This window comes from Channa argus, chromosome 23 (genome assembly GCF_033026475.1).
Source record: "Channa argus isolate prfri chromosome 23, Channa argus male v1.0, whole genome shotgun sequence".
NCBI lineage: Eukaryota > Metazoa > Chordata > Actinopteri > Anabantiformes > Channidae > Channa > Channa argus.
Window position 1 is genome coordinate 12904630 of NC_090219.1, and position 15845 is coordinate 12920474.

The 15845-nt window shown below is 40.4% G+C and overlaps 1 protein-coding gene across 2 annotated transcripts; it reads left to right on the top strand.

The window, feature by feature from the left end:
- Positions 1–344: 344 nt before the first annotated feature.
- Positions 345–13978, top strand: LOC137108625 (fibroblast growth factor receptor substrate 2-like). Of its 2 annotated transcripts, none has more exons than XM_067493451.1 (7): positions 345–965; positions 3276–3364; positions 3454–3545; positions 4777–4963; positions 7921–8055; positions 12160–12347; positions 12620–13978. In XM_067493451.1, the coding sequence occupies exons 3-7, from the start codon at positions 3480–3482 to the stop codon at positions 13658–13660; spliced, it is 1617 nt and encodes a 538-aa protein (XP_067349552.1). In that variant the 5' UTR covers positions 345–965; positions 3276–3364; positions 3454–3479; the 3' UTR covers positions 13661–13978. The 2 variants fall into 2 exon arrangements, with proteins under 2 accessions (XP_067349552.1, XP_067349553.1); XM_067493452.1 differs by having other exon boundaries at positions 361–965; positions 12160–12323.
- The last annotated feature ends 1867 nt before the right edge of the window (positions 13979–15845 follow it).

Below are 15845 nucleotides of genomic sequence, written 5' to 3' on the forward strand. Positions count from 1 at the left end.
GCAAGATGTACTTAAAGTATCAAAAACACTTATTCCAAACAATCTATATTTTAGATTACTTGTATTTCAGAAAAGGGTACCATGTTACGCGCCTATTTAGATTACTATGCTATTTCGATTACCTGATTTTATAGTACTTTGCTGTAGGGATGACTGCGCAGGAAGGTGGAGCAGTCATCCACCAAATTCGCAGTTGTTTGTTCAATCCCCGGCTCCTCTGGTCACATGTGGAAGTGTCCTTGAGCAAGACACTGAACCCCAACTTAGTTGCTCCGGGTGAGTGTTGGCCAGCTCCCCATAGGTGTGTGTGTGACTGTGAGTGCGAATGGGTAAATAAGAAGCAGTGAAAAGCGTTATATGAGTGGAGACCACTTACCATTTATTTCAATTTATCTTGTATATGTTTCATATTACCGTGTAAATAATACTTTTTCCATTATAACACCCAGTACTTTAGATTACTCCGTGTACAGTACAGTAACTGGGCCCTCTCTTCGCCCCACATCCCCGCCTGTCCCAGGGCGCTGGGGCCGCGCATGCGCCGTGTCGCGGGGCTTCGGCACATTGGAAGTGTCGGAAGTTTAGCAGCAGTGATTTAGCTCGACAGGCTAACGTCACAGACTCAATCCCGCCGTCAAAACTTGGTTTTCAGCGAATCAAAAGTGCATTTAGACGAAACCTTGGACCTCGCAGTGAACCCCAGAAGATTGTTGATGGATTTAAACTATTTTCCACTGATTGATGTGGACCAACGGGGGCACTAGATAGCTTTGAAAGAAGTTGTGATTGTTTTTTTGGCGCTCTAGCAGCGCAGAGGAAAGATGGAGGCTCTACGGGTGTAGTAGTTGGCTAACGCTAGCTGGCTCCTCTGTCTACTGGCCTGTGACGTTCGGGACAATTTTGTGCTGTGGCACCGCTGTGGGGGGAAGTTTGGATGTTCTGATTCTACACGCTGACTGTGCCTGGTAAGTGTTGGTCCCTAAAATGACCGTTGTATTCGTGTTTGATGGAAGGCTAGCGGGTGGAGTGCGCTAACTGTAGCCTCGGAGCTAATTAGCAGAAATCAGTGTTAGCTTATTGAAGTCAGATTAGCTCTGAGCTAACTAGCTGCCATTGCACAAAGTTAGTCTCTCCTAGTTAGTTGGGTAATGGAACTGCCACCAACTTATGTAACTTAGTATTAACGTGATTTGGTTAGGTATAGTTAGTGTAACCACTGCTCCTTGTGTCTGGTTAGTGAGTAAGTTAGTTAGTTGTTAGTTGGTCTGAGTAAGTTATTGCGACTTGGTAAACACCCAGACTCGGTAATTCTTAACTCCGTTCATCAGAAAGTGAAATTTAGATTAAACCAAGTGAAAAGTTACTTAACTTTATAGAAACTAAGAAAAAACAACCAAACTTTATCAGCTGTATAAACTCCAGTCATACCAACGATACTTTTTATGAGTGAGTACACGGTGACTCTTCACCACTGTACTTTACATTACCATGTAAATATATTAGCAGTTTAACCTTGACCTCCACACCCCCATTTCAGAGCAAACAAGCTAACACTAAACCACGGTTCATTTTGATGTGAAAGTTTTTGTCAAAAATAAAAGTTCCCAAAGTATGTTGTGTAAGTGTCAGAAAAACGTTTGTTTATATTTTCACATATTATACCACAAATAGTCTCAAATTTCAAATGCAGAATTTATGTTTTTTGCGCCATTTCCAACATGTAAACAAAGTTCGTCAAACTGCACAAATACAAACTAATAATTTGAAGAGTGAAATTTATTTTAAATCAGAAAAATACATAATTTAAGCTGGAACCAGGAAATATTTAGGGATTTTACATAAATAATATTAACCATTATCAGAATAATTTTAAAAGTTCAGTCAACTTATGATTTCATCTTAACTTTTTAAGTAAAAAGGTATTTACTGTAAAAAATAGTTCAGAGCAAGGGCCTCTGATTTGTACTTAAGTATAGCAATTTAGTACATGTACTTACTTTACACTTCTGTTAATTTTATTTCCACATAAATGTGTGTTAGACATTAATATTTTAATATGTAATGTAAAAAAATAATTACAAATGTTTGTCCTGTTCAAATCAGTTATTTTCTTGATTCATGATTTAGTGATTTAAGTAAATTAATATAAAGTAAAAAGACAATCTGTCTAATTTTCCTGTGATCAGCTTATCAGTATTGATCGACTAAATAAGTGTGTAGGTAAATGCTTGAGCCTCTAAACTGTTGGAATTGTTATTAATTCTGGTCTTAAAGTGACCCTTGATGTTTCTTTATTTTTCTTTATAAGTTTTTGACAAGGTGTGTAAGAAAATTAATTAGCTAATCTTGTTAATGTAATCTTGTCATGATTTACATTTTATAGTAGAAATAAGAACATTTAATTAGGTTGTGCCAAACAAAATACTTAAGAGTTTTGGAATAAACCAGAAAATTTAACATGTCAGATACTGTTACAATTAGTCATTTAGTAGATGCTTATACCCAAACTGACTTACAAGTAAGTAATCACTGTTTCTTCCAACCAAGAGAGATTTTAATTTCCCAAAAGAATTCAGATTCAGTAATCAGATTTGAATTCAAAATAAGCAAAATTCAATCAATCCCCAACATTGAAGAAAAGATACTTGTCATACAGATTGATGCACACATGTTATTGGATTATAATCATTGACACAGCTGTTAAGTTTGGTTACAGATGATCACATCACAACAATTTTTTATTGTCCAAACCCAAAGACGTTTGGTTTGCTGCAACATAAGATGACCACTGGACTGATCTAGGTCAGGGGTCCTGAACCAGAGCATCTGTAAAAAAAATAGTCTTTTAAAAGTTTATTCAAACAACTAGGTTAACAGACATATAAGACAACCAACATGAAAATCAAAAGTGTTACTACACACAACCTCGGACAAAAACTAAATTAAACTGAATTTAAATTAGCACAGATGAGATGCTAGGATCCCAAAGTACTACAGGGAAATCACACAAAACGAGTATTAAAATAACAGATGATGATGATAATTACCTAAAAAGGTTGAAGGCTACATTACACAAAACTAAATAGATGCAAGATGCTTTTACCTGTCTGTCTGCAGGGACCAAAACCAAAAATCTATGGTCAGAAGCTGAAAAATAACATCCATTATTGAAACACTTATTCTGTTTGCATATTCAGCTGCACATAGGAGTGTTGTTTTAAAAGTGACCCCCATACCCATACTGGATGTGTCTCATGCTGTCTATGTCTCTGCAGAGCTGCTGTTCATGTTTGCAGATCCACTAAAGCATGAGTGTCCCTCAGGCTCTGAGGATGGGACCAGAGCTACTGGAGGCAGGATCTAGGTAAGTTCATCTCCAACCCACACACACACAGACCCACAGAGGTTTAGGTCTGGTCTGCAGGTCCTAACCTGTGTTTCTATGGTTCCCAGACGTCACATGGTGCTCTGAAGAAGCCATGGGTAGCTGTCTAAGCTGTCCAGAGAAAGAGTCGATTCCAGATAATCATCAAAGTAAATTCAAGGTGAGTTCATGCCTCGGCCTGTTGGAGTCAGTCACAGCCCACACCCTGGATTATTCACTAATCACTGTGGTTGAAGTTTCACAAAGTGCTGATTTCTCAATTGCCACAGTTTCTCTTTCTGTCAGAGCTTTGTCCTGACAGTTATATTTTCTTTCTGTGGTTTAGGATTTAGTCACAGTTAGCACACGCAATGAGACAGCAGATGTGATGTTTGGTTTTCTACAGTCAGGGTGGAGCTGGACGCAGTTTAATTAGATCACATCACACACAGAATTAACGGTCATTACATGATATTTTTAAGCGGTTTAGAAATGTGGAACAGGTTTGTGCTCTAACAGTGGCAGCAGAGGAGGTGCAGGACCCAATTTTTTGGATATTTGTTTTGTTTGAGAGGTATTCAGTTTTTAATTTTACGTCTCAGCTACCATCCAGAGTTTAAGGAAGAGAGAACAATGCAATTATCTGTTTGTTGAAATTGGCATGGAGCTTCTGTTGCACAAATGACCAAACGGCAAACTGATTGTTAAATGCCAGGTCATTGCTTATGTTGTTATTTATTACTAGTTTTTTTTGTCCATACTTGCAACTGTACTGCTGTACTAATTGTCAGAAAATATTTGTTAATGGTAAATGGTTTGCACTTATATCGCTCTTTTCTCTCTCACCCAACAAAGTGATTTACAGTGTAGCTTAACATTCTCTCTCTCACACTCGCACACAAACACACACACACTCAAAATGATGACAGCAGAGCTGCCATGCAAAGGGCTTGCCTGACCCAAAGGGAACAACTTGGGCTTCAGTATCTTTCCCAATGACACTTAGAACTTGTGAGTCAATTGACTGACCCAGCAATTGATGAATGATGGCTCTACCTCCTCAGCCCCAGCTGCACTCTTACAATGAATGGGTTTAATTTCATATCACATTATAGATCATGTGACAGCAAAATCATGTTTCCTTCACTGACCAGCAGAGAAACTAGTTGGAAAATAGGTTGATTGAATTTTCTTTCTGGCTTTGAGTGGTGGAGTTTAGAAAGTGTCTATGCACCTTTTTGAAAAAATGTTTTTCTTTTCTTTTTTTGGATGCCTATCGACCAGTGACCATTAGAGAAGTGTTGCTATAATTAAACGGCAGCTGATGGGAACAAGAGCTGTGTTTTAAACAGTAGGATTTTATTTATGATTTTACATAGAGAACATTTCCTGATCCACCGGTTTTCCTGCAGGTGATCAACGTGGACGACGATGGGAACGAGCTTGGCTCAGGTGTCATGGAGCTGACAGACTCCGAGCTCGTCCTCCACACCCATCGCCGTGACGACGTCAGGTGGCCATATCTGTGCCTGCGCCGCTATGGCTATGACTCCAACCTCTTTTCCTTCGAGAGCGGCCGCCGCTGCCAGACAGGCCAAGGTACAGTAAAAGTACTTTGTGTTTTTAAATCAGCTTTGACCAGCTTCTTCCTGCAGAGAGCAATCAGGGGTATAATAATTAAGTCATCAGCTGTCTGTCAAACTCTGTCACAATGTTTGTTCATGGGATCCTTATCCAGGCTCTGTGAAGTTCATGTGAAGTTTTTGGACAGGACCAAATAAAATGACTGAATTGAGAGACTGGACATTAAGAAAATGCAATGTGTATTTATATACAACCAAGGGGGTGGCTGTAGCTCAGTTGGTAAGGCAGTTGTCCACAGACGAAAGCCCCAGTGGTTTAATCTGCGGTCCTGGCCATATGTCGAAGTGCCTCTGGGCAAGACACTGAACCCCTAACAGCCCATCCCCAGCCGTGCAGTGCCGGTCCAAGCGCGGTAGAAATTGAGGAGGGTTGCGTCAGGAAGGGCATCCGGCGTAAAAACTGTGCCAAATGAACATGTGGACAATGATCTGCTGTGGCGACCCCAAACTCACAGGATAAGCTGAAAGGACAAAAAAAAAACAAAAAACATTTATACACAACCAAGGATGTCGATAATGGCAGTTGACAGTGTCATTTATAAATACACATTTATTATTACTTCATATTAGTACTTTAAATAAATTGTTGAAATCCTATAACACTGATTGTTTTAGACACTGATTGCAGCTTCCACCACATAACACCTTTCAAACTCAGAGAGACAACTAGTAGCAATCAGAGGCTCATGCAATTCTTTTGTATTTAAGTCCAAGTCAAATCAAGTCTCCTATGTTGTAATAAGCACTTTTATTTGCCATGCATGCCATCCAAACTGCATTAAAAAAAAATCTAAATCAAAACATGTACTGCATAATTCTCAGACTCACTACAAGTTTACAGTGCCAGCATTGACCTTTTGGCTTCTATTAGGCCATTTTTAATCACAGCAGCCCAAACCCAATGGGTTTATTACCAGTGTGGAGAGACTATTTACATTGTTAATTGTTCTGGCAGTTTTTGCCTCCACAGTAATAGCAAACTTGATACACATTCTCCAGGACAACCTGTCTTTTTTTTACATCTGCATTTACATCAAATGCATCTACATTTGGATACATCCAAAGTAATGTAATTTAAATGTTAGTTCAGGAAAGTTTAGGTGTGATTAGTGTTATCAGCCTAGTTTCCTCAGTCTAAAAGGCATGCACAGGAGAGATTTTTCAGTTGGGCTGCATCACCAAATACCCTGACAGGGTTTTAAGAGACCTAAAATGAAATTTGAGGTTGGCAGACATTTTCTGAATGAAGTAAAATTGAGATTGTTCACAAATCTCTAGTATTTTGAGGATGAGTCTCAGGTCAAATCTCAAGTGCGACTTCAGTCCAAGTTGCAGACTCAAGTTCCCATCTCTAGAAGCAGTACTATAAATTATACATAGCCTATTTAGATTTTTTTTTAGGAATATTTTTGTAGTGTCTAATAACAGAAACTGTGTGTGATGGAGCATAGAAGACAGAGTGGTGAGTCATGGCCCCAGAATGTATAAAGACAGACACCACTACCTGGCACAAACTCGCTAGATAGTTATGGTTGCAGATCTAAATATGCAGTGTGTCAAAGCACACTTCACTGGTCCAAGGACTGCCAACACAGAGGTGAGCAAGTCAAACTGACTGAAGATTAGGAGTGTAGTGTTACACAAAAAGGTGTCCCCTAAACCAGACACTGTTTTGGTTCAGCTATAATAGTCACAGCATGCACTTGTACTGTATGTGAACAGAAATGGCTAGATGGCTATAGCACTGAGCTAAGCCAAAGCAAGTTGAATGATTTGAGGAAAATGGCCACACACAGCCATAGATGTTTTGAGGTTTGGACATAAAAACTCAGTGAACAGTTTAGTTTACTTTAAACACTAAAATGGCTTAAATATCAGTATTTATTAGTATTCAGCAGATTTTGAGGGGGGATAACATTGTACTCAGAATTATATCTTGACCTTTAGTCTTTAGACCAGTTATACGCATACATTTTGCCTTGCCTTAAGAGAAATTACCCACTTCCTACTGTAACCTGGTTCTTTCTAATGTAATTTTCTTTGTTGTCCCAAATTTGTTCTGGATCGCAAATCTTTTTCTCAGGTGCTATTCTTTACTGTCCCTGTAACAATGGGACACTGTAGATTTTCAGCCTTGACTTCTACTGAACATTATCACCTCAGTTTCAGTCACTGCAAAATACGGCGGCAACTCTGCAGACTAGCAACAATACGAAGCTCCTTTGTTTGTTATGATTTACTGAACAATTTGAAAAGGCGAAAGGAAAAAGGTGTAACGGTGTCTAGAACGTTAATAAATAAATGAAACAAATGTTACTTTGCACAGATATTTTAAACAAGTGGCTGGTTTACTTTTCTGGCACATGCACAGTTGGCGCACTAAGGCTATGGACAGTGGACAGACACCAATTCTTGCCTCCATGCAAAGCATTCTGTCTTGCTGCTTTCAGTTTCTGCGGAATGTAAATGTGGTTCCTTGCAGTAAAAGTAAGCTACATATACATTTTAAATCATTTTATGTTGCCACTACAACAACCAGCTACATTGAGAGGGTACTGTATCCGTGGTGGTAACCAAATAGCTGGTGCCAAAAGTGAGTAGAGTTGAGCTGTTGCCATGTGGTGGAAAAGTGCTAATGGAGAACCTGTAAATGATGTGAGCTGACTTTCAGCCCGAAGGCAGAGACAGACCAATAGCATAATCTCCCCAATCACAGTAATTTAACACTTGAACTGATTACTGATTATTATATTTACATTTGTAATTGTCCCTCACTATTGTTATTCAGTGGATGCATGACCTTCCCCACTTCATTGATCCTGCTTCTTCATTATTCTTTATTTAAGGATCAGATGAATATTGATTTATGAAAACTTTCTATATGGGTTTATTCAATGATTTTTGTGTTTTCAGGTATTTTTGCCTTCAAATGTTCTCGAGCTGAAGAGATCTTCAACATGCTGCAGGAGGTGATGCACAGCCATAGTATCAGTGTGGTAGAGGAGGCTGTACTGGAACCCAACCACCAGACCCCACCCACTCCTGCAGGTAAAAACACACAGGTATACCTATTTCTGCAGATGGATTGGGTACTTTTGTATTTGAACCAGTACCTGGAATACCTTTAGCCGTGCAGCTGTGGAGTATCCAATAGTATAATAGTTTTTGTTGGGGGGAAGGGGTTGTCCTTTTGGCTTATGACATAAGTTCAGGATCACCACAGTGAATCATTAATCAACATGTTGATTTGGCACAGTTTTTACACTGGATGCACTTTCTGACACAACCCTCCCCACAGTCTCACAGCTCACATACATGTCCTGCACCACTCTAACATACTTCTCTGCCACTCCAGACTTCCTCCACAGCTCCTCACTTAAAACCCTGTCATTCACTTTTTCTAAATCTACAAAGAAACAATGCAACTCCCTATGACCTTCTCTGTACTTCTCCATCAGCACTTTCAAAGCAAATACTGCATCTGTTGGACTCTTTCTAGGCATGAAACCATATTGCTGCTCACAAATGTTCACCTCTGCCCTTAGCCGAGCTTCCAGTACTCTTTCCCACAACTTCATTGTGTGGCTCATCAGCTTTATTCCTCTGTAGTTGCCATAGCTCTGCACATCTCCCTTGTTCTTTAAAAATCAGCAGCATTACACTTCTCCTCCATTCCTAGGGCTTCCTCTCACTCTCCAAGACCTTGTTAAACAAACTAGTCAAAAACTCTACTGCCACCTCTCCTGGACACTTTTTTTTTTCTTCAATTCATTTCAACTTTATTTATATAGCGCCAATTTACAACAAAGTCAAAACGACAACAAAAAGCAACAACAAAACTTCCATAGGGATGTCGTTAGATCTAACTGCCTTTCCACTCTTCATCCTCTTCAATGCCCTCCTCACTTCTCTTTTACTTCGCCCTCTCCTTCTTTGACAAACAGTAGCCCGATTTCCACTGGCACCCTGTAGGTCAACAGCTCCGGTAGCAGTCCATACCAATCTGGTATGGAAGTGAGATTTGGTGTGAAAGTCATGATTCACATATTAAATTTGGCATGTGTTTTATGCTGCATATCCTTCCTGTCACAACTCATTTATTCAGACTTGGGACTGGCACAAAAAGACACTGACCATGTGCCCCTTTTGTGGTTACTTTGCCCCCAGTTTAATAATGAGAAATGACACAAATATGCTTAACGTTAATAAAGATTTGATGAATACTGAAAATATCTGAATAATTTCAAGTCTTAAAATACACACACTCAGTTAGGTACAAATAGCTCAAACTAATCCACTCTAATAAATCCTCACTTCATGATTGTTAAAATATTGAGTTTTTTCATGTGTTTTAACTGTAGGACTATCTTGGAGGCTGTAGTGTTTGCTGCTGTGTTGCATACCAACGAGTTTCTGTTATTTATTTTAGTACATCTGTTTCAATAAAGCAGGGTTTAAGTACACAATCAACTCTCTGTATAACACAGTACATTTCAACGGCAGCATCTAACACAATTATCAAACAGCAGCTGAATCAACTCCTCTCAGACTGTTTTAAAGCAAACTGAACATTATCACCTTCATAAAGGTGGATTTGTTGTAGGATTGTTGGACTAACTAATCTTTTACTTACTTTTAGCTATAGGTGTCATTTGTAGGTAAACTGACAAATGACTAATAATTCATTTCTGCTAATAATAATTTGTAGTTGCAACAACAAAAAGTACATGGCTTCCTTAAAATAAAATGATAATCATGATAATATTAGGCATGTGACGTTTCAAAAGAATGAAGAAATTCATCATTTTCATCACTGAACCTCTGTCCCCTCTCTTTCTGTCTCTGTCCTGCTCCTGGTAGAGGGGGTAGTGGGTTGGGAGTGTGGGCTGCTGTCAGAGTCCAGCAGAACTTGCTCAGCTTTAATTTGTTGTAAATTAATTCAATTCAATTTAATTCAACTTTATTTATACGGTACCAATTCACAACAAAGTCATCTCAGGGCACTTTACAGAATAAGTCAAGATTATAAAGAAGTAGAGAACCCAACAATTCCCCCTGGAGCAAGCCATAGGCAACAGTGGAGAGGAAGGAGGAGGAAAGGAGCTCAGTGCATCGGGGGGTGGGTCTCCCAGCAGTCTAAACCTATAGCAGCATAACTATAACTAACTATAAGCTTTATCAAAGAGGAAGGTTTTAAGCCTAGACATAAAAGTAGAGAGGGTGTCTGACTCCTGAACCTGAACTGGGAGCTGGTTCCAGAGGAGAGAAGCTATTGCTAAAGGCTCTGCCTCAAATTCTACCTTTGGAAATTCTGAACCACAAGTAGGCCTGTATTCTGAGATCGAAGTTGTCTACTGGGATGATATGGTGCTATGAGATCTTCTATATATGATGGAGCCTGACCATTCAGAGTTTCATATGTAAGAAGCAGGGTTTTAAATTCTATTCTAGATTTAATGGGAACCCAATGGATAGAAGCTAGTGAAGGTGAAATATGATCTCTCTTGCTAGTTCCAGTCAGCACTCTTGCTGCAGCATTTTGGATTAATTGCAGGCTCTTTAGGTTGGACTACTGTAATATCTTACTTTCAGGATGTCCCAGTAACTCCCTAGAGGTAACAAATGGCAATTAGCAATGTTCCGTAGGTGAAAGAAGGCTGTTGTAGAGATTTGTTTTATATGTGAGGTAAAGGACAAAACCTGGTCAAAAATAACTCCAAGGTTCTTTGCAGTAGTACTGGAGGCCAGACTTATGCCATCTAGAGTAACAATATTTTTGGACCTCATATTTCTGAGATTTGTGGCCCCAAATACTATGACTTCAGTTTTGTCTGAGTTTAGAAGTATAAAAATTGTGGGACATCCAGGCCTTTATGTCTTGTAGGCATGATTGAAGCTTTATTAACTGCATTAGGCTGTACAGTTATTGTACAGTAGCCTACACACAGTCAGCTGAGCATGTTTAGAGTAATTAACAATCAGGCAACATCCTTGCTATGATTAAAGCAATAGTACATGATAGATTACAGGCAGAGTTCATGTGTGCTGATAAGCTATTTTATTGGTGTTTTGCTTGATTTTTGTGCTGATGTGCATTCAGTAACAGTTCAAGTGTATCGATGTTCGTAAACGTACCTGGTCTGGCCTGCTTCTGTCTGACCTATAGCCTAACTATATGTTTAGGTCTGCTAATGTCATTAATTGCTCAGTTCAAATCCCATTAAAATGCATGTGGGTAAGTCACTAAAGCTGCTGCACCCAAGAAAGATTTTAACTTTTCGTATGCGAGTGAAATGCTGGCATTATAGGCTGTCGGCTACAGATTAGTCTGCAGACATTTCTGTCAAAAAGAGTTGTGTGAGTGCAGGCTTTAGCCAATCCCGATAAATCTAAAATGTCAAAGTTCCTCCAAACTTTTGCCGACGACTAACACAGAGACAGTGGTTGTTCTGAGTTGTTACAGTGTTACTTCTCATCTTTATATAGACAATCTTTGGCCCAGGCAGCAGTGTCTTATTGAAGCCTGTTTCTCAAAAAATGTGCAGAGAGCAAACACACTAGCACGCCTTGATTTTTCCTGTTGTCAATTTAAATTATATAATTAACCTTGATCCTAGCATCGGTCATAACAGAAGAGACTGCTGCATGTAGAACCTGACTGTGGAGTGTCAGAAGGACAGAACCCTGTTTTATAGTGCAAATATCTAAATTAAAATAATGGGTGTGATGCGAAGTGACTTATTTAGACTTTAATTGTATGTGAACTGTGTAAAAAGAATTGCGGACATAACCTTTTAAAACAGATAGCAAACTCTTTATAATAAATGATGGATGAAGACAAAATCCCCTCCTGCAGTAGCCGTTCACACAATAAAGAATAAAATATAAATTTATGTTGTAGACCACTGTGAAAAACACTTGTTCTATCTAGACAAAGCCGTCTGTAAATCAAATTGTGGACCAGCAGAGAGCACCTAGACCTGTTGTGTTGATTGGGTTTGAATTATTTTATACAAAATGTGTTATTTAAAGTGGATGGGTGAAAAAATTGAGGTCACATGAACAAGAAATTTCTCAAGCAAAATTGATTCTGACTGATAGTTTAACAAGTTAAACCTACTATCCCCCTCCTTTGTGTTTCTGCACCACCAGCTCTGGGTTACTCTGTGCCAACAGTGCCCAATGGTGTGACCAGGATTCCCTCTGTGGGAGAAGCACCATCTCACCCCTCAACTCGTCACCCGTCTGTGGCCAGCACCCGCCTGCCCTCGGTGGGAGAGGAGTCAACACACCCTCTGCTAGTGGCTGATGAAGTGGTGAGTGACAGCAAAGAAAAGGAGGCAAGTCATGGAAATATTTTTGATGTGTGATTTTGATGTTGTCAAACAAAAGTCCTCACAGCAGTCTTGCTCTGCGCTCAGGGAAAGAATATCTGAACAAACAATCATTTTTAGATAACGATGCAGTAACTTAATGAATACGAGAGTGAATCCGAAATCCAGAAAAAAAAAATCATTTTTTTTAATCTGAGGAAGGTTTAAACTCTGAACTGTAGTGATAGTTGCTGTTCTGATTGTATTTCTGACACCCTACTCTTTGTGTTTCTGTTCAGGTCCACACATACGTTAACACCACTGGGCTCCTGGAGGACCAGCCCAGCCCACTGACAGTTACCACCCCTCTGGAGAGTCCCTCTTCTCCACAGTCCCAGTGTCCTCCAACCCCCCCACCTCCTCCAAGGGTCCGCACTGATCCTTTGGCCCCACCCGCCCACCCTGAGCCCCAGGTGCTGCTGGAGCCTCAGGGTGTGCGCTTTGTGCTGGGCCCCACCCCAGTTCAGAGGCAGCTGATGGAGAAGGAGAAAAGGCAGCAGGAGCTCAAGGAGATGGTGGGGGCCCGAGAGACTAACGGCCACATGGAGCCCCCCACTGAGGCTGAGCCGGCCCCTGCACACTCCGACTCCTCCAATCCATCCACAGCTCCTCGCCGCCACCGCCCACCCCCCCTCACCCCTGACCTGCAGAATGTCAACAACTCAGCTCAACGACGCACCGCCCTGCTAGACTACGAGAACCTGCCGGTTCTACCCCCAGTTTGGGAGGCACGGAAGCTGAGCTCTGAGGACGAAGAGGGCGGGGGCCTGAAGACACCATCGCTCAATGGCTACAACCACAACCACCACCACCCTCACAGTCTACTGCACCACTCCTATTCCCATCCCCTGTCTGCCGCCCTCGAGTCCTCACACAACTATGTCAATACTGAGAATGTGACGGCGCCACTCAGTGCCCACCGGCCGGACACGGCCCGGCGCCGTGCTGATGGCCCCACCATCTTTAACTTCGACTTCCGCCGACCACCACTGCCGGGACACCCCGAGCCCCCCAAGACCCTCAACTACATTGAGGTGGAGATGGACAACAGCTCTGGGAACAAGGGTGCCTCAGATGGCAGCAACCCCCATACACCCCGCACCCCCACCTCTCCACTCCCCCCCACGACTCCCACCCGCCGCACTGAGCTGTATGCCCTAATCGACATTGAACGCACCGCAGCCATGTCCAACCTGCAGAAGGCACGGCCTCGAGACGATGGTACGTCACGCAAGACGAGACACAACAGCACAGAGCTGCCAACCAAAAGCACTGTGTGACCCCCACAGGTTGATATTTGTACAGAGATGTACAGAGATGCTGCCTTCCACAGAGGGAGGCAGCCCTAGACTCCATGTTAATGACTCCTGTGTGCTCACCTGCTTAGGTGAGGGGACCTGATTGTTCGATGTTAAAGACTTGTTCCTTGATTTTATATGGTACAAATCAGTATTACTGAACAAAGCATTCCATTTAGCCTTTTATATGATTCACTACATGCTGCTGTAATTCAGTATCTACAGACCACACGGTACTACACCTTATGTTCCTGTATGTACAGTAGATCATTGGCACAATAAATGTTGTTTTTATTTGTACTTGCTGGAGAAAATGACCCTTCTCATTACACAGCTCAAATTCACGTTGGCGTTTCCCTCCGTAAGAGTCCAGAGTAAGCATTCTCACATACACCGTCTCCAGATGAAGTCTGGAGAATTTCAGATTCCATTGCATTTGTAAAATTGGCAATTCATGATTCATCTGTTAGTTTTGTTCAAACACGTGAATCCATAAACTAATCACTACTTTAAGCCCTGATGTCACATTGAAGATGTATCTGCTCAGTTTTCGTTGGGTTCAAACTTTATTTCAAGTGAAAAGAAGCAGATTTATCGTATAGGTCAGATTTAAAATACTAACTGGATTTTAACTGTTAAAAGGATAAATTCAAAGCAAACTGTGTAAACATTGAACTCTGCAGCAAGAATATTTCAGGTTTTAGTCTAACTGAAGCAGTTTGACATAGGTGTGGATGTTCTGCTGTTTCCATGACAACCAGCATTAGAGCGGACCAGTGGGTGAAATGTTTTAAAGATAAAACAGAAAAAGTCAGATTGCTGCATGAATTTGAGGTGTGATGGTGAAACCAATAAAGTCTGATGGTTTTACATTTATAATTGATGCATGAGTCTGGTGTTTATATGAAACCATCAGAATGTCAGAAGACAAATGTGGCGCCATCCCAATACACCACCTAACCTTTAAGGTGTTACTTATCTAAATTTATATGACACTTTACACATTGTTTAAAGCAAATATCAACTTCCTCTTTTCAAAGAGTCAACGCTGATAAAATGAATATGCTTCCTTTATTTAGTTAATTACCTGATGGCAGCCTTTTGTCATATCATTGAACACAAGAATCTTACATTTGGAAAATACCACTTGAGAAGGCTGATTTATTACAATTTACATATATGAAAAAAAAATATTTACTTTTGATTATTTTTCTTCTAATCCATGTGCATATTTTCAGTTAATATTGCCAAAACGCACAACTGTGGATTTCTTCTGTAGATTATCTTCTGTGTTTAACATGATTCTGACATTGGTGTTAATACCGATGGCCAGTTGCATAGCAGCGCCCCCAACACTCACCAAGAGCAACTAAGTTGGGGTCCAGTGTCTTATTACCTCCTGCAACTTTAATAGTGTAATAGAACCCAATTAAAAGGGGGTTGATAGATTCACAGTGTAACGTCATGCACAGTGAGTATTGGGTAAAAAAAATCATTCCACCTTAAAAGTGGCTGGTAGCCTGTTAGTAGCTATTGTAGCTATACCTGTGTCTAAAAAAAACTTAGAAGTACTGATTTAATTAGTTTACGGATGTAAAAGTGAACGGTTGTGATAAATTTAGTACCCACTCTTTTCAGCTTCTTTGGGTGCAAAAACATTCAAGACCAGCTATGAAGATTTTGATTTTCAGGCAAATACAACCTCAGACATAAAGCATAAAAGAAATAAAATGTGGATAATATTCATTTTACTGCCTTCATAGGATTTCAAAGGGGAAGTTACAGGCAGGAGCTGCTAATCATCAGCCACTGATGAACTGATCATCAGCAGGTCTATAAGATCTATAAAAGCATAAGTTTTAGCAGTTTGCTCGTCTGCAGCACTGTTAACACAATGTCAGAAAGAAAAGACATAAGCAATGGCAACTGTTGCTGCACACCAATCTGGAAAAGGCATATAACCATTCCTGAACTTTTATGAGTTAACATTCTACAGTGAAAATATTTTTCACAAATGGAAACAGACAGTTGTCAATCTTACCAGAATTGGACATCCAGTACAATGTTAAGAGAAATACAAAAGAACCCAGTGAGCATTCAATGATAAAAACAACTATTGATCCCATAGAGAATTTTTGTTGCCTTATGACAGCTGCTCTCCACGTGA